Source organism: Nicotiana attenuata, unplaced genomic scaffold, assembly GCF_001879085.1.
Source record: "Nicotiana attenuata strain UT unplaced genomic scaffold, NIATTr2, whole genome shotgun sequence".
Classification (NCBI taxonomy): Eukaryota; Viridiplantae; Streptophyta; class Magnoliopsida; order Solanales; family Solanaceae; genus Nicotiana; species Nicotiana attenuata.
Genome location: NW_017672275.1, coordinates 38,332 through 56,908, shown reverse-complemented (window position 1 = coordinate 56,908; position 18,577 = coordinate 38,332). Strand labels below are relative to the sequence as shown.

At 45.6% G+C, this 18,577-nt stretch overlaps 1 protein-coding gene across 1 annotated transcript; it reads right to left on the bottom strand.

Moving 5' to 3' along the window:
- Positions 1 to 14,806: 14,806 nt before the first annotated feature.
- LOC109212566 lies at positions 14,807 to 15,712 on the bottom strand. Its single transcript, XM_019376218.1, has one exon. It carries the CDS (start codon positions 15,710 to 15,712, stop codon positions 14,807 to 14,809), a length of 906 nt encoding a protein of 301 aa, XP_019231763.1.
- Positions 15,713 to 18,577: the final 2,865 nt, after the last annotated feature.

Genomic DNA, 18,577 nt, shown 5'->3' with positions numbered 1-18,577 from the left:
TTCCTTTATCACAGATCTGAGAGACACTCAAGAGATTGTACTTAAGACCATTGACATAGTACACATTCACAATAGAGTGAGTGAGTGATCTCCCGACTTTTATAACTCCAAGAATGTACCCCTTTTTCCCATTGCCAAAGGATACACTCCCTCCTTGCAGGGCTTTTACTGAAAGGAAGTCCATGGCCCAGTCATGTGCTTTGAACATCCATTATCCATGAACCACTGTGTCACGACCCCAGTTCGCCCTCCGTGAACCGTCGTGACGGCACCTAGTCTCTACGACTAGGTAAGCCTAGCAAGTGCGGAAATAAATGGAAACTTGCGGAAATAAAAATTTAAAAGCCAAGAATAACCGTCGCTCGGCATATACAACACAACATCTCAGAATATAAAACATTATCCCAAAACCCGGAAACTCATGGTAACACAAGCCTTTGGAATATCTAACAATCTAACTCCAGAATATCTAACGTGAAAGAAAATACAGAAGGGCAATGTTCAATAGCTAGAATAGAAAGGGACTCCTCGGTCTGCGGACGCAGCAGATGTACCTCGAAGTCTCTAGAGCAGACGCCTCCCTCAATGATGGTAGGCATGAGTAGAAGTGCCTGGATCTGCACCTAAAAAACATGCGCAGAAAGGGCATGAGTACACCACAGCGGTACTCAGTAAGTGCCAAGCCTAACCTCGATCGGTTAGTGACGAGGAAGGTCAGGGCCCTACTAAGGTTAAACAAAATATAAAGTTTCAACGGTATAAAACAGACAGTATAAATGAGTACAGCAGTGAAATAAAACAAGTTATACATGACAACAACAACTATACAGAAGCAGAGTAAACACGGAAGGAAATACAGCTCAGTACCATAGTAACAAAACGGGGATCTCCCAGGATACCGTCCTGTAGTCCCAAATCCACATATCCGATAGGCCTCCTAGGATACCGTCCCGTAGTTCAACTCATAGTGCGCGGGGATCTACCGGAATCCCGTTCCGTAGTCCCAAATGTAAAGACCCGGTACTGGGGGAATCTACCAGGTGCATTCCCGTAGTTCCATATAACTGTGCAGGGGGATCTACCGGGAATCTAACCCGTAGTCCCAAAAGGAACAGATAAGGGGGAGCTACCGGAATCCCACATCCGTAGTCCCAATGTAAATACACAGCAGCAGCAAGAAAATAGCCAGAGAAGGGAAATTTCATATTAAGGCAACAAATAATTCTAGCCTAGCATGCTGCACAGAGTTCAGGTAAACAGATTGAACAATTAAAGCAATTAAATCACTTAGACATGCTTTCCTAAGCTTACAACAGGCTTAATAGCACAAGTAATAAAAGCAGGAAAAGAAACATACTAGTGAGTACTTAAAGAAAATCGGATTTCCAAGATTTGCACAGGTACGCACTCGTCACCTCACGTACAAGGCATTTCAATTACCAAATATATCAATCCTAAGGGGAAGGTCCCCCACACAAGGTTAGACAAGCCACTTACCTCGAACCGACTCCAAAAATCAACCCGAGACCACGTTCTTGCCACGAGTACTCGACCCCAAATGGCCCAAACCTATTCAATTTAATTTCATAATGTAAATAACACTTCAAGTAACTAATTCTACAATTAAATTCTAAGCTGATACACGAAATTAGGTAAAATGACCAAAACGCCCTCGGGCCCACGTCTCAAAATCAGGTGAAATTTACATTTTCAGAAACCTCGTACTCTCACGAGTCTATACATAACAAGAACACTAAAATCGGAGTCCAAATGACCCCTCAAATCCTCATTTAAAGGTCTCTTAAAATCAAGCCCTAATTACCCATTTTTCCCAAATTTTCACCACTAATTAGGTCTTTAATCACATAAAAACGAGTTATGAAGTCAAGGATGTTACCTCCAAGTGATTCCCGTTTATTTTCCTCAAAAATCTCTCTCAGAAGCTTCAACCCCGGATGAAAATGGTGAAATAATAGCTCAAATTCGCGAAGGCAATATTTATATGTTCTGCCCAGCGATTCCCGCATTAGCGGCCCTGGGACCGCATCCGCGGTCCCGCTTTTGAGGACCAAAGGTCGCACCTGCGACTTTCACTTAAAGAGCCAGCTTTCGCATCTGCGACTCCCAATCCGTAGATGCGGTACCGCTTCTGCGGTAATACCACCGCTTCTGCGGTTCCTGAAGAAAAGACTAAAATCCGCTTCTGCGGCCCCTTAGCCGCTTCTGCGACGCCGCACCTGCGGAACCCAAACCGCAGGTGTGGTTATGACAAAACCAGCAGCAAAAGCTGCAACTTAATTTCAAAAATCTTCCCGTCAACCGTCCGAATTCATCCCGAGGCCTCGGGGACCTCAACCATAGGCACCAACAAGTCACAAACAACTATCCAAACTTGTACCAATCCTTAAAACGCCTAAGACAACATCGTAACCTCGAATTAACCATGGATTTAAGACTAAGAAGTCCAAAATTCTCAAAATATGCTTTCGATCAAAAAGTCTATTAAACTTCATCCGAATGACATGAAATTTTGCACACACGTCACATTTAACACTACGGAACTACTCCAACTTCCGGAATTCCATTCCGACCCTCGGATCAAAATCTCACTATCGGATCGGAAACTTCAAAAATTCAACTTTCGATGTTTCAAGCCTAAATTAGCTACGGACCTCCAAAACACAATCCGAACACGCTCCTAACCTCGAAATCACCCAACGGAGCTAACGGAACCATCGGATTTCCATTCCGAGGTCGTCTTCACACTGCTCCGACTATGATCAACTTTACAACACTTAAGCTCTCATTTAGGGACTAAGTGTCCCAAAACTCTCCGAAACCGAACGTCCCCGCAAACCAAAATAGCAGAAATAAACACGGGGGGAAGCAGTTAATAGGGGATCGGGGCGTAAATTCTAAAAACGACCGGCCGAGTCGTTACATTTTCCCACACTTAAACATTCGTTCATCCTCGAACGAACATAGAGACATACCTGAAGTAGTGAAAAGATGTGGGTATCGGCTGCGCATATCCTCCTTGGTCTCCCAAGTCGCCTCCTCGACCGGCTGACCCCCCAGTGAACCTTCACTGATGCAATGTTCTTTGACCTCAGCTTTCTGACCTGCCTGTCCAATATAGCCACTGGCTCCTCAATATAAGATAGATCCTTGTTCAAATGGACTGAACTAAAATCCAACACGTGCGACGGATCACCGTGATACCTCCGGAGCATCGAAACATGAAATACCGGATGAACTCCTGCCAAGCTGGGAGGTAAGGCAAGCTCATAAGCAACCTGCCCAACACGCCTCAATATCTCAAAAGGACCAATAAACCTCGGACTCAGCTTCCTTTTCTTCCCATATCTCATAACGCCCTTCATAGGTGAAACACGAAGTAGAACTCGCTCACCAACCATATAGGAAACATCGCAAACCTTCCAGTCCGCGTAACTCTTCTGTCTGGACTGGGCTATACGGAGTCTATCCTGAATCACCTTGACCTTCTCCAAAGCATCCTGAACCAAGTCTGTGCCCAATAATCTAGCCTCACCCGGCTCAAACCAACCCGTCGGGGATCTACACCGCCTACCATATAAAGCCTCATACGGCGCCATCTGAATGCTGGACTGATGCTGTTGTTGTAAGCAAACTCCGACAGTGGCAAAAACTGATCCCAAGACCCTCCAGACTCAATCGCGCACGCACGGAGCATATCCTCAAGAATCTGAATAGTGCGCTCGGACTGTCCGTCCGTCTGAGGGTGAAATGATGTGCTCAACTCCACCCGAGTACCCAACTCCGGCTGAACGGCGCTCTAGAACCGTGATGTGAACTGAGTACCTCTGTCTGAAATGATGGAAACTGGAATACCATGCAGACGAACAATCTCCCGGATATAAATCTCCGCTAACCGCTCCGAAGAATAAGTAGTACACATAGGAATGAAGTGCGCGGACTTGGTCAGCCGATCCACAATCACTTAAATGGCATCGAACTTCTTCGCAGTCCGAGGGAGTCCAACTACAGAGTCCATGATGTACCGCCTCCATATGGCGGTGATGAGGGAGAAGGGGAAGAGGAGTTGGAGCTTAGTCGTGGGGTGGCGGCAGAGGTTGCAGATTTGCACCATAGGGTGGCGGTCTTGACTGCCGAACTCGAAGCCAAGGTGGCAGAGGTCGACGTTCTTAGACGTACTGTCCCACCAAGTCCTGGAGACGTGGCTTGACCTTCTTCTTCCCAGCTCTTGTCTGATGAGGATGCGCGTCGTGATGCGCATGAGATGTGGGTTTATGCGGAGGCCAGACTGGACGTATACAAGAAACTTCTCATTGCGGGTCGTGCCACTGAGGAGGAGGTTCAGGAGCAGTGGCGCGAGGCTCGTTCCGCTAGGGCAGTCTGCGGGTATAGTTCCGACTCCCCAGACCGGGAGGGCTATGCTTCAGAGGACATTAACCGGCTTGATTCTGACTCCTGGTTCAATGAAGCTTACCGCCTCGGTGGTGACGGTCGAGAAGGCGAACAGACGGGGGGCGATGGGCAAGATGGTGAGGCTCCCTAAGATTTGTATATGTTTTGCTTTTTGTAGAATGTAATGGGGGCCCTTTGCGGGACTGAATGTATATACTTTTTTGTCATAATGTATGAATCACACTTTTGCTGTTATTCTTTTTGTGTTGCTCTTTGTTTTTCGGAACTTCACCTCCGCAGAGTTGATATTCGTTTGTTTGTAGAAGATTCGTCGCCTCTTTGGGTAACGCCGAAGTAGTACAGGCGATCTTAGGGGTGGTCCCCTGGGGCTAACCGCCATCTTAGATAAGTCAAAACCCGATCTTAGTGAATAAATAAGACGAAATTTCAACCGTTGTTTGAACGTTGTTCGTCGTAGTCGAGCTTGATTGACGCTTAATGGCGATGGCCTTAGCCAATAGGATGTAACTTCAATTGTCGTTGAAGTGTTATCCGTCGTCGTCGAGCGGGGTCGACGTTTTAATGGCGATGGCCTTAGCCAATAGGATGTAACTTCAATTGTCGTTGAAGTGTTATCCGTCGTCGTCGAGCGGGGTCGACGTTTAATGGCGATGGCCTTAGCCAATAGGATGTAACTTCAACTGTCGTTGAAGTGTTATCCGTCGTCGTCGAGCGGGGTCTACGTTTAATGGCGATGGTGGCCTTAGCCGTTTACACAATGGAGATGGTGGCCTTAGCCATTTACACAATGGAGATGGTGGCCTTAGCCGTTTACACAATGGAGATGGTGACCTTAGCCGTTTACACAATGGAGATGGGGGCCTTAGCCGTTTACACAATGGAGATGGTGGCCTTAGCCGTTTACACAATGGAGATGGTGGCCTTAGCCATTTACACAATGGAGATTCAACTATCGGCCTGGAGAGCATGTCGAGTGGCTGATATGATAAACTTGTCTTCAGATACCCCCAGGTGTCCCCTCCGCCGCCTCGTTAAAAACCTCTCCGAGAATACCCAATTGGGAAAAAACTCGGGTAAGGGAAAAAGAGTACGACTCGGGAGACGCCTTTCAAAAATGGAAGTACTTGAGGTGGGCGACGTTCCAGTTGTTTTGGAGTGTTTTTCCTTCCATTGTTTCCAACTGGAATGCTTCTTTGCTCGCTGCTGCTGTGATTTTATATGGTCCGTCCCAATTGGTGCCCAATTTTCCTTCGCTCGGGTCTTTTAACGCCGACGTTTTGGCTTTTAGGACGTAATCACCCACTTTGAGTGGTCTTATTTTGGCTTTTTTGTTATAATACCTTTCGACCTGTTGTTTTGAGCCGTCATTCTTATGTGGGCCATGTCCCTTCGTTCTTCGGCCTCGTCGAGGTCTTGAAGTCTATTCATGTCGTTATCTGCTCCGCTGGTATGTGAATACCTCAGGCTTGGTTCTCCGATTTCGACGGGTATGACCGCGTCGGTTCCGTAGACCAGTGAGTATGGTCTTTCTCCCGTGCTGGATTTGGGCGTGGTCCGATGTGTCCACAGCACTTTCGGTAGTAGTTCGGGCCACAGCCCTTTGGCTTCTTCGAGTTTCTTCTTCAGTATGTTCAGTATCGTTTTGTTGGAAGATTCTGCTTGGCCGTTGGCGGCGGGGTGATATGGCGTGGAGAGTATTCGCTTGATGTGCCATTTCTCGAAGAACTCAGTTGTCTTTTTGCCAATGAATTGGGGGCCATTGTCGCAGCTGATTTCCTTGGGGATGCCGAAACGGCATATGATGTTTTTCCATATGAAGGCGGTGACTTCCCGTTCGCGTATCTGGGCGTACGCACCTGCTTCCACCCACTTGGAGAAATAGTCAGTTAAAACTAACAGAAATCGTACCTTTCCTCGTCCCGCTGGTAGGGGACCGATTATGTCCATTCCCCACTTGATGAAGGGCCAAGGTGAGGTTACTGAGTGGAGAGGCTCTCCTGGTTGATGTATCATGGGGGCATACTTTTGGCACTGCTCGCACCTGCAAACGTACTCTGCTGCCTCTTTTTTCATAGTGGGCCAGTAATAACCGGCTCGGATGATGCAACGGACGAGGGCGCGATTACCGGTATGGGCACCACAGTGACCCTCGTGCACCTCTTCGAGTACTTGCCTTGTTTGGTGCGGGCCTAGGCACTTAGAGAGGGGTCCGCCAAACGTCCTTTTGTAGAGATCGTGATTTATTAGACTGTATCGGGCGACTTGTACGCGGAGCTTCTTGGCTTCTTTTTTGTCGAGTGGGAGTGTCCCGTCCTGCAGATAGGAGACAAACTGGTTGCGCCAGTCCCAAGTCAGATTTAAACAGAGTACCTCAGCGTGATCTATGGCTGAATGGAGGAGGGTGACTACACTTTCCCTGTTGATATTTTTGGTGGCTGCGGCCAGTTTTGCTAAGCCGTCTGCTTCGACATTTTGCGCCCTAGGGATTTGCTCAAGGCGGCACTCGTCGAACTCAGGCATCAACTTGTGGATTTTTGATTGGTATTTTTGTAGTCTCTGCTCCTTGATTTGGTAACTCCCGGTGACCTGGTTTACCACGAGTTAGGAATCGCAATGGAGGATGAGTCGTCGAGCCCCGTATTTGATGCTAACTTCATACCTGCAACCACAGCGTGGGGACTTTGAGAACGAGTCCTAGTCCCGATCCCGAGGCATTAGTGGCGCCTTCAGTGTAGAGGGTCCAAAGGTCGGTACTAGGGGAGGCGCGAATGGCCTCCAGTTCCGCCTCCGGCAATATCTTTGTGCTGAAGTCAGCGACAAAGTCTGCAAGTACCTGCGACTTGATGGCGTTTCTTGGGTGATAGGATATGTAGTGCTCGCTGAGCTCTATGGCCCATCTGGCGAGCTTGCCCGACAGCTCAGGCTTGTGTAGGATGCTTCTCAAGGGGAAGGTCGTTATTACATTTATGGGGTGGCACTGAAAATAGGGTCTAAGCTTTCGTGAAGCTACGACCAGTGCCAGTGCCAGGGCCAACTTCTCGAGGTGTGGGTACCGTGTTTCGGCATCCACTAGGGTTTTGCTGATATAATAAATAGGAGACTGCGTACCTTTGTTTTCGCGGACCAAGACTGCGCTGACAGCGACTTTGGACACCACCAGATATACCAGCAAAGATTCGCCTGGGTTCGCTTTGACTAGCAACGGTGGCGAAGATAAGTATGCTTTTAATTTTCTCAAGGCCTCGACGCATTCCTCATTCCACTGCAGCCTGTGATCTTTTCTCAACACGTTGAAAAATTTATGGCACCTGTCGGAGGATCGCGAGATGAACCTGGATAGGGCGGCTATTCGTCCTGTCAGCTTTTGTACCTGCTTTTTGCTGTTCAAGGTCTCAGGTATTGCGTCTATTGCCTTGATCTGGTCCGGGTTGACCTCGATACCTCGTTGTGATACGAGGAAACCCAAAAACTTTCCTGAGGCCACGCCGAAGGCGCACTTTTCCGGGTTCAACTTCATCCCGTACCGTCTTAGTATCTCGAAGGCTTCTTTCAGATGGTTGATGTGGTCTTCTTTCTTTGCCGACTTCACTAGCATATCGTCGATATAGACCTCCATGGTCTTGCCAAGCTGTTCCTTGAACATTTTGGTAACCAGTCTCTGATACGTTGCCCCTGCATTTTTGAGTCCGAAGGGCATCACCTTGTAGCAATACGTCCCTTGGTGGGTGATAAAAGTTGTCTTTTCTTGGTCCTCCTCGGCCATCATGATCTGGTTATAGCCGGAGTAGGCATCTAAGAAGCTTAGCAGTTCATGTCCTGCCGTGGCGTCGATCAACTGGTCGATGTGGGGTAATGGGAACGAATCTTTCGGGCATGCCTTGTTAAGGTCGGTGAAATCTACGCACATTCTCCATTCCCCGTTTTTCTTTTTGACCATGACGACATTGGCGACCCATTGGGGGTACTTTGATTCTCTGACGGACCCGTTGGCTAGTAGCTTATCTACTTCTTCACTGACCGCCTCGTTGATTGCAGCGTTGAACTTCCTTCTAATTTGCCGCACGGGCGGATATAGTGGGTCGACGTTCAGCTTGTGAGTGGCGATGTCTTTCGGGATTCCCGGCATGTCTGAATGAGAAAAGGCAAATAAATCTGTGTAGTTAGTTAGAAATTCATGGTACTTACTTGGGTCGCAGAGGCTGTGCCCGATGTAGGCTTTCTTTGTATGGTCGGTGCTGTCAAGTTGGACTAGGTCGAGATCCTCGACCGTCGCTTTCCAGGCTTCTACGACGTCTGGATCTTTGGGCTTCCATCGTCGGGTCGACCTTAGTCCCCGACATGGCTGATTGCTATGCCTCCGCACTTGCTCCTTTCAACTATTTGGTGTGGGCGCAGTCTTGAGTGATTCTGTAACGACCTGACCGGCCGTTTCGAGTTCTAACACTCCGTTCAGTAGTCGGAGGCCATGAACAGCCTCACCTCAGGTATTATGACTTGTACGCGCAGTCGGAATTAAATTTCAGGAAGTTCAAAGTTGATTCAGGAAGAGAATTCTCCTTTCAGAAGCTTAAAGCTGAAAGAATGAACTAGGATTGGATTCTTTGAGTAAACGACCTCGGAATCAGGATCTGAAGGTTCCAGTAGATTCGTATGATGATTTCGGACTTGGGCGTATGCCCGGTTCGGGTTTTGGATAACCTGGGAGCGTTTTGGCGCCTATTGTCGAAGTTAGCATTTTAGAAGGAATTTCATAAGTTTGGTTGGAAGTTCATTTTAATTTTATCAATGTCCGTTTGGGATTTCGAGATTGCGTATAGCTCCGTATGGTGATTCTGGAGTTGGGAGCGCGATCGGAAGTGAATTCGGAGGTCCGTGGGTCATTTTGGAGCCATTTGGCTAAAGATAGAAATTTGAAGGTTTTTGAGAAGTTTGACCGGAGGTTGACTTTTTGATATCGNTACGGTTATGAAAGATTCGCCTGTGTGCTGCTATGGTACTCCAGAAGTGAGTTCAGTAGAAGGTTCTGATATAATAAAGTGTTAAAATGTTAATGTTAAAATCGTGTTCTATCGTATGTTGCACATTGGTGCAGTGAGTAGCATGGGAATTCGAAGTGAGGATCAAAGTTGCGGCTTGGTGTTGGTAAGGAATGTCTCGGGCTCGGATGAGCAGGAAGGGAGCTTCGGTGTTTAAGGTAAGTTGGCATTGTCTTCAGCATCACTTGAGATTGGTGCTTAGTAAAGGGGGCTTGTATCATGGTTAATGATTCTTGATCGCTTTTCAGCGTTAGTGCGGTCGGTGGGTTGGAGGTAGGACCCAGTAAATTGTTATGGTAAATTGTGGGGGAGTGTCCCACAGGAAGGTTTCATAAAATGTGGCGCGTAGTCACTTGACTGATTTAAGATCTAGACCGAGTATGAGGATCGTGGTAATATAATTAATTTGAGAATTCATGCCTGGAGGGCACTCTGTTTATTGGGTTATGGACTGTGGAGGTTTGCTCCGGTTACGATGGTTGTCCTAGTGTGTTATGAGAAGAGCGAAAGTAGTATGGGCCTTTGAAGAGTTATTGGCTTAGTTTCATGTGTTCAGGATCGACTTGAGGTCGGTGGATGGGTGTAAATGTGAATTTGGGCCCTATGTCAGGCCAGTTGTGTTCATTTCAGTAATGCGCTCCTTATGTGGGAGTAGTCAAAGTGTTATTTCATTGGCAGATATATTTCATGAAATGATGTATCGCGCCGTATGAGTTGTGAGACGGCTTGGTAAATTCTTATGTGTTAAGGTTCCGCGTGGCGATGATGTTATGTGAGCAGGATGGCTCTTGAGACTTAGGTCTTGTATCGCACCTCAGTTGTGTTTGAGTTTTGTGGCTTATGACGCCATATGTTCCCTCAGGGATGGTATTATGCACTTAGCGTGCTTATGACCGCTATTCGGTATGTTGTATAATGAGCAAATTTAGCTCGATGTATATCTCCTTATGTGAGTTCTACGTATGGATCGGTTGGCACGCCGCCATGGTTATGTTGTTCGGATCGGGTTGCGCGCCGCAACAGCGTAATGTTCAGTACGGTTCCCCATACCTGTTTATTGTGTTCTGTTTCCTATTTTCTAAGGAAAGTCCGTATTAGTGCGGGAGTTAGGTAATTCTTTTCAGAGTTCATTTTCCTTTTGAATCGCATTCTAAAATGGTAACTTATTGGCACATTGTGGTATCACATGAGACTTTTGATTATGTCCGGGGTGGCTTATTGCCTGAGCAGTTCGTACTGGGCGAGATGAGCCCATTGAATTCAGGATCAGTGCAATCTGACTATATAGAGTATGTTAAGGAGCAAGATCTCCACTTGATTCAGAATATGGTGATGTTTCCTGTCAGAAGTATAGACTCAATGATTGGTCGACTCGGCAATGATTATGAATTTCTTCACATCTCTTCTGTTGTGAAGGTGTTGTAAGAGTTGGAGTAAGACCTATGTATGTTATGGGGTGCAATGGGGGCACCAGATTCGTGGAATTCCAATTAAGTGGAACAAAAAATGTTATCGTGATCCGGTGAGTAAAATGATGAAAAAGTGTGAATTCAGCAAAGTTGTGCAATCATGATTGGGTACAGCGTGTGGTGGTTGATACGGTGTTCGTATGTTGGAAACAAGCCAGGCATAGAATTCCGGATGTTGGAATTGGTCCCTAAGGCTTATTTACCTTGATAAGAGGGAATATCTTCAGAATTGATCGAGCTGATGTGCTCAACTGAGTTGTGGTAGCACGGGAAGGTGCATGAGAAGTTAACCAGTGATTTCAGACTACTCCAGTATAGTTCTCAGCACGTTCGAGGATGAACGTTTGTTTAAGTGGGAGAGAATGTAACGACCCGACCGGTCGTTTCGAGTTCTAACGCTCCGTTCAGCAGTCGGAGGCCATGAACAGCCTCACCTCAGGTATTATGACTTGTACGCGCAGTCGAAATTAAATTTCAGGAAGTTCAAAGTGATTCAGGAAGAGAATTCTCATTTCAGAAGCTTAAAGCTGAAAGAATGAACTAGGATTGGATTCTTTGAGTAAACGACCTCGGAATCAGGATCTGAAGGTTCCAGCAGGTTCGTATGATGATTTCGGACTTGAGCGTATGCCCGGTTCAGATTTTGGATAACCTGGGAGCGTTTTGGCGCCTATTGTGGAAGTTAGCATTTTAGAAAGAATTTCATAAGTTTGGTTGAAAGTGAATTTTAATTTTATCAATGTCCGTTTGGGATATCGAGACTGCGTATAGCTCCGTATGGTGATTCTGGAGTTGGGAGCGCGATCGGAAGTGAATTCGGAGGTCCGTGGGTCATTTTGGAGCCATTTGGCTAAAGATAGAAATTTGAAGGTTTTTGAGAAGTTTGACCGGAGGTTGACTTTTTGATATCGGGGTCGGAATCCAGTTCCGGAAGTTGGAGTAGGTCCGTAATGTCAAATATGACTTGTGTGCAAAATTTGAGGTCAATCGGACATGATTTGATAGGTATAAACATCGGAAGTGGAAGTTGGAAAGTTCATAGTTCATAAAGCTTGAATCGGGGTGTAATTCATGGTTTTAGCATTGTTTGATGTGATTTGAGGCCTCGAGCAAGTCCGTAATGTGTTTTGGGACTGGTTGGTATGATTGGTTGGGGTCCCGGGGGCCTCGGGTGAATTTCGGGTGATTAACGGATCAAATTTGGAAGTTGAAGAATAGCTGAAGGGATCTGGTATCTGGTATTTCCGCTTCCGCGGAAATGGGACCGCAGAAGCGGCCCCGCAGAAGCGGAGAGGAAGCCGCAGAAGCGGACGAGGGCGAGGGCAGCCAGGACCGCAGAAGCGGCCCTTGATCCGCTGATGCAGAACCGCAGAAGCAGTTGGCTAACCGCAGAAGCGGAGGGCCTGGTGTGGAGGGGAGCCGCAGAAGCGGCAAGCGGTCCGCAGAAGCGGACCCGCGGAAGCGGGCAGGGTCACGCTGAAGCGGAAATGACTGGGGCAGTGAGGATGTTTTAAGTTCGGGGTTGAGTTCATTTCAACCCCATTTTTCTTCCATTGGAGTCGATGTGGAGCAGCTTGGAGACGCCATTTTCGTCACTTGTCGTGAGGTAAGTAATCTATACTAGCTTTGAGTTAAATATATCAATTATACATGGATTTAGGCGTGAAAATTAGTATAAAAAGTGGGGTTTTGGTGGAAAACCTAGAAAATCATATTCTTGGAATTTAGCTACGATTTTGAGTATGGAATTAAGAGAAAATCATATATTTGAGTTCCTAAGGTCATGGGTAACCTTTGTCTTCGAGAAATTTTGGATTCCGGGCACGTAGGCCCGAGGGCATTTTGGTCATTTCACTAAGCGGAGTTGGGAATTGGTATAATTTGCATTGTTAACAAGTACTTGAGTGTATTCTCATTAGTTTGTCGTTAATTGGCTAGTTTTGGAGCAATGTGCATTGGTTCAAGCCTTCGGAAGAATGTAGAATGCCGGTTATGAGTCTTCGGAGCGAGGTGAGTCTCCTTTCTAATCTTGTGAGGGGGAATTTACCCCATAGGTGAGTTAAATTGGTTATGTGCTCCTATTTGTGGGGGCTACGTACGCACGAGGTGACGAGAGTCCGTGCGTAGCTACTATTTGCTATTGTCCGGGTAGCTAGGACCCAAAAGCATGAATACTTGAATTAATTGTAAATTCTTGGATAGCTCAAATTGCTTGTGCCACATGGAATTTGTAAATGAATTTCTAAAGAGATTTAACCTTACTTGTAAAATTTTGTTAAAAGAGGAATTTATATATATATATCGATAAACACTCCCTGATAAGTTCTTACTTGATTGATTGAGCATGCTATATTTGGATTAATTGTGAACCCCTTTGAGGGTTTGAATTGCTTAAATCACATTAAATTTATAAAAGGATTTCTAAAAAGACTTAAGCTTCGCTTCCTCAGATTATTTAAAGAGAGTTGGCTTTTCTTGGATAATTGCTCCATGTTGACTTATTGACTGACTGTCTATCTGTGTGTGTTTATTTTGGAACGGGCCGAACGCCTCGGCAGATTAAATAGATGCATCTATAGGCGCGCCGTCGACCCTCGGCAAGTGCACATTTACTTTCTGTTGGATCGGGCCGTCGCCTCGGTATGATTTGCGCATGATATCTTTTATATATTGATGCATGAGAAATCTTAAATGATGACATTGCCTTTCATGGCTTGAGATGAACTGATTAAATGAAGAAAAGTAAAATCTTGAAAATCCTTTGTTAATTGTTAAGAGGTGTTTACCTGTTTTACAGCTTTGTGAATTAGAATATGTTATATAAATCCCTTATTTCCCCAAACATTTAATATATTATTATTGGACCGCTAGTGAGTGTCCAGGTTGACCATCTCGTCTCTACCTCTTCGAGGTTAGGCGGGATACTCACTGAGTACACGTTGATTTCGTACTCATACTACACTTCTGTGCATTTTTGTTGCACAGGTATATGTTACTTTAGATAGCAGCACGGATGATTTGGGGACTTGGTGAGCCGCATTGTTCGAGATGACCCGCAGCTAGAGTAGTCCCCTTCCAGTACTTTATTTATTGATTCTCTGTCCACTGTATTTCGGACAGACATTTGTATTTTATTTTCCTTATCAGTACTTGCTCATGCACTTGCGACACCGGGTTCTGGGATGGTTTCTTTGAAGATGTGTATTAATAGTTAATTTCTTCATTTGACTTGAAACAGAGATTATTTTATATATGAAAAATGGAAGTAAAACTCCTAGGTTTTCAAAGTTATAAAAAGAGAATTTAATTGGTGATTCAGTTGGCTTGCCTGACAACGGTGTCTGGCGCCATCACGACCCGTGGTGGATCTGGGTCGTGACAGATTCGGTAGCATTCTTGTGCGATGCGCGGCTCTCCCCGAATGTTAAATACTCCCCATGGGGTGGGGAACTTGATCACTTGGTAGAAGCTTGAGGGGACTGCTCGCATGGCATGTATCCAAGGGCGTCCTATGATGGCGTTGTAGGCCATCTCCTGGTTCATGACGTGGAAAGTGGTTTCCAGCGTAACTCCCCCCGCTAAAACCGGCAATGATATCTCCCCGGAGGTCCGTTCTACTGCATTGTTAAAACCTGTCAGTGTTATGCAACGCGGTATTATCTTATCTTTGAGTCTCATTTGCACGAGGACTCTTGGATGGATAATACAGGCGCCGCTTCCGTCGTCAACCTTGATTCTCTTAACATCAGTATCGGCAATACGTAAAGTTATGACCAAAGCATCAATGTGAGGAAAAGACAAACCGTCGGCATCGGACTTATCGAAGGTGATACTTTCTTCGAAGTCGTCATACCGTTCGTGGGCGATTGTTCATTTCAGATTGTGCGGGGTGGTGAACTTTACGTGTTTGATTGCTGAATCATCGCCGCCTCCGACGATCATGTTTATGATGCGTGCTGGCGAAGGTGGTTTCGGCAGCCCTTGGGGTTGTTCCCGCCCTCGTGCGAAGTTGGTCTTTCCCTTATCGCTAAGCAGCTCCCTCGGGTATCCTTGGTTCAGCATCCTGACTACCTCTTGTCGTAGACCTATGCAGTCTTCGATTTTGTGTCCTCTTTCCTGATGGAACTTGCACAGGACGTTCGACCTCCTTGTGGTAGGATCTGATTTCATTTTCTGCGGCCATTGCACCTTGGTGCCCAGCTTCTCCAGTGCGTACACTATTTCTGAGGTAGACACGCAAAAGTTATGGGCAGATAATAAAGGAGGCATACCTTTTTCATTCCGGAGTGGAGCGACATGTTGTTGCAATGCCTCTGTGTGCCTCGGCGGTGGTGGATGGGAGGATCTAACGTAGGGCTGATGCCTTTCTTTGTTGAAGCGCGGGAGCTGTTCCCGTCGCTCATCGTTGCGTCGATCCCTTCTTGTTTCTGATTGTATCGTCGTTAGCCGTTGGGTCAGTCCATTGAGGTCGTCCTCATCCGCTCGTACTTCGGCACAGTAGGCATTGTGGATCTCTTCCCATGTGGTGGGGGGATATTTCATGAGTCGGCTCAGTAGCTTTTTGGTCGCCCTCGAACCATCTCTATTCAGCCCGTTTTGGAAAGCTGCGACTACCATGCCTTCCGATACATTTGGTAGGCTCAGCCTTACCCTGTTGAACCTGGCCAGGAAGTCCCTGAGTCCCTCTCCTATGGTTTGCCTGACAGCGAAGATATCGTTGACCCTGGCCTCTGCTTTCTTTGCTCCTGCATGGGCAGTGGTGAACTTATCCGCCATTTCTTCGAATGTTGATATTGTCCTAGCTGGTAGCTGAGAGTACCATGTTAGGGCCCCCTTGTCAACGTTTCTCCGAACTTTTTCAGCAATACGGATGGTACTTGTTCTTTTGACAAATCGTTGCCCTTCACAGCGGTCACATAGTGGATCAGGTGGTCTTCGGGATCCGTAGTCCCGTCATATATCCTCAAGTAAGGTGGCATCTTGAAGGTTTTCGGGATCGGGTGAGGGGCAGCCTCCTCGCTGTACGGCTGTTCGACGAATCTTCCTACGTCGTGTTTTGGCAGTAACTTAGGAGCACCGGGAATTTTGTCTACTCTTTCCTGATGCTCTTTCATTTGATCTCGAAGTGCCTTGTTCTAATTCTCCATTTCTTCCATCTTCTTAAGGATGGCTGCAAGTGCACCATCGTTGTCCTGGACATCGATGTGGGTGTTATTTGTCTGTACAATATCGGGTTCACCGGTGGTAGCGGCGATGTCTGCCACTGACGGATTTCTAATGTTGCTTTGGGATGACTTTTCAAGCAAACTACCTAGAGTGTTCATCAACCACTCCTCCAGTAGTTTCTTGACCACCGGGGGTGGTGTTTCTTTGACTGCAGATGTAGAGGCTCCTTTTTCGTGCAAGATTGTCAGGTCTTCATATGAAGAGGGTGAGATCTCTCCATCCGGTGCGCTACCAGGTGTTATACTCAAGATGTTCTCTCTACTGGCCTCGTTGAGAGGGCCTATGAGATTGGCTGTGACGCCTGCTATTGCTTTCATTCTTGCGTCATTTTCTGCCATTTTCAGTTTCTGTAGGGTGTGAAGAACGGTGGTTCGTTGTTCCTTTCGATATTCTAGGTGCAAACTATGATTTCGATTGCCGAAATCCCCACAGACGGCGCCAAATTGTTTGACTCGAAAGATACTAATTACTTTATAAGTGAAAACAATCAAAGTGAATCAAAGGTAAATCGTAATCGAAGATAATGAGACCTAAAGATATGTATTATGTTTGTTATTGCTTCCAATAGATTGGATATTCAAGAGAGAGAGAGAGAGAGAGAGAGAGGGAGAGAGAGAGAGAGAGAGAGAGAGAGAGAGAGAGAGAGAGAAAGAGAAGGAATTCGTTCAACCCAAAAAGATCCCTTCTACAATATTGGGGTCCTCCTTTATATAATAGGAGACCCTCCTTGAAATAATAAAATAATACAGAGATTGGTCGCGTTCTTTCGAGGAGACGACGAGACCGATGATACACTTCACTCCGACATTCTTAGGTCGTACCCTTACTTCGGTTAGCGTATATTCGTTGGTCGTTCCTACCAACGTGGAGACGTAGTGGGCAGAATTTGACCCTATACAGGATACAATATGTATAACTAATAAGTGTGGAGGTTTAAACATCAAGGGATTCAAGTTATGGAATATGGCATCTGTACGGGCAAGCTTCTACGGCAACTGCTGACAAACAAGGAAGTACTGTAGGTAAGGTGGATGCATGGCATTTATATGAAAACATGTAGGAGTATATGGGATCACCAACCACCTACAGATTGCATTTGGTACTGGAAGAAGCTTAATGGACAAGCACAATCTGACATAGTGGTATAATGGAAACACATACATTCTGACTGGAAATGGTACCTACTCTGTCTCAAGTAGCTATATTGCATTGCTTGGTCAAATATCAAGAATGTGGGAAATGGACTTGATATGGAGTGGTGTAATGCTACCCCAAGCAGGGATTTATACTGTGGTTAGGCAATCAACACAACTAGGGGGAAACTTCTGAAGTTGCATATTCATGTTACTAGAGATACAGGTTGTTCCATGTGTGGATTGGATGTTTTAGAGACTCATCAGCACTTGTTTGCAGAATGTAGATGGGGTGAAATCCATGAGATGAGCATTAACAAGGTGGTCAGGTATAACTCTCCCGAATATGATATTATCTGAGCAGTGGATTAGAAGCAGGCACTGAAAGCAGTTTAGAAAGGAATTAGCAGGAGCAATGCTAGGTGCGATGGTCTATCATACATGGAAAGCTAGGAACCGGAAAATATTCACACAAGTTAGTCTAAACATGGAGTTTTGCAATGGTCAAATCCAGAAAGAGATCAAAGAAAGGATAAGCACGCGTGCAAGGTCAAGAAGAGCAAGGAAGTGTCACGTATTAATTCATAGATTGTGTAGTTAGTTATGTGTAGTAGGTTTCTTTTTGTATTGAGTCTATGTATTTAGACATGATTTCTTGGGGTCTTGATGTACTGGGAAGTTCCTACTACTATCGATGCTCCTTAGCGTGTAAAGCTTTCGGTTGTTATGATAATATTCACAGATTATAACAAAAAATGACTTATTTTCTAAAATCTATATTCGTGCTGTTATATAAATTGAATACCAAAAATTGATAATAATATTCAAGTGTTAAACAGAACAGTAAAAAGTAATACTGTAACATTAGAAACTAATATAGTTGTAAATTAAAATGACTTTGACCGCTCGTGTAAAGTAAGGCCTTATTTATTAGCACTTAATGGAGGTTTGAATCTTAACCATTCAGATCACAGACATTAAGTGTGTTTTTTTTAAAGTCTGAATCTTAATAATTCAGATCTTAATCATTAAGTGTTTTTTTTTACTTCACAACCACTTTATGAGTCCGAATAGGTCTATATGATTAAGATCTATAACAAAGACTTAATTTCATTAAGATTCTATCATCCGCATTAATTGTTACTTTTCACTACCGCCTACTATTATCAACTATCACCATGCCACCTACCATCACCACCACCAACAAGCCGCCACCATTATTGACAACCATCTCCCACCATCCCCACTACCCCCCGCCTCTATTATTAACCAAAAAAAAAAA

Bases quoted from the DNA above. Each gene is read 5' to 3' on its own strand.
- LOC109212566 (XM_019376218.1), bottom strand. From the start codon at position 15,712: ATGGCGGATAAGTTCACCACTGCCCATGCAGGAGCAAAGAAAGCAGAG.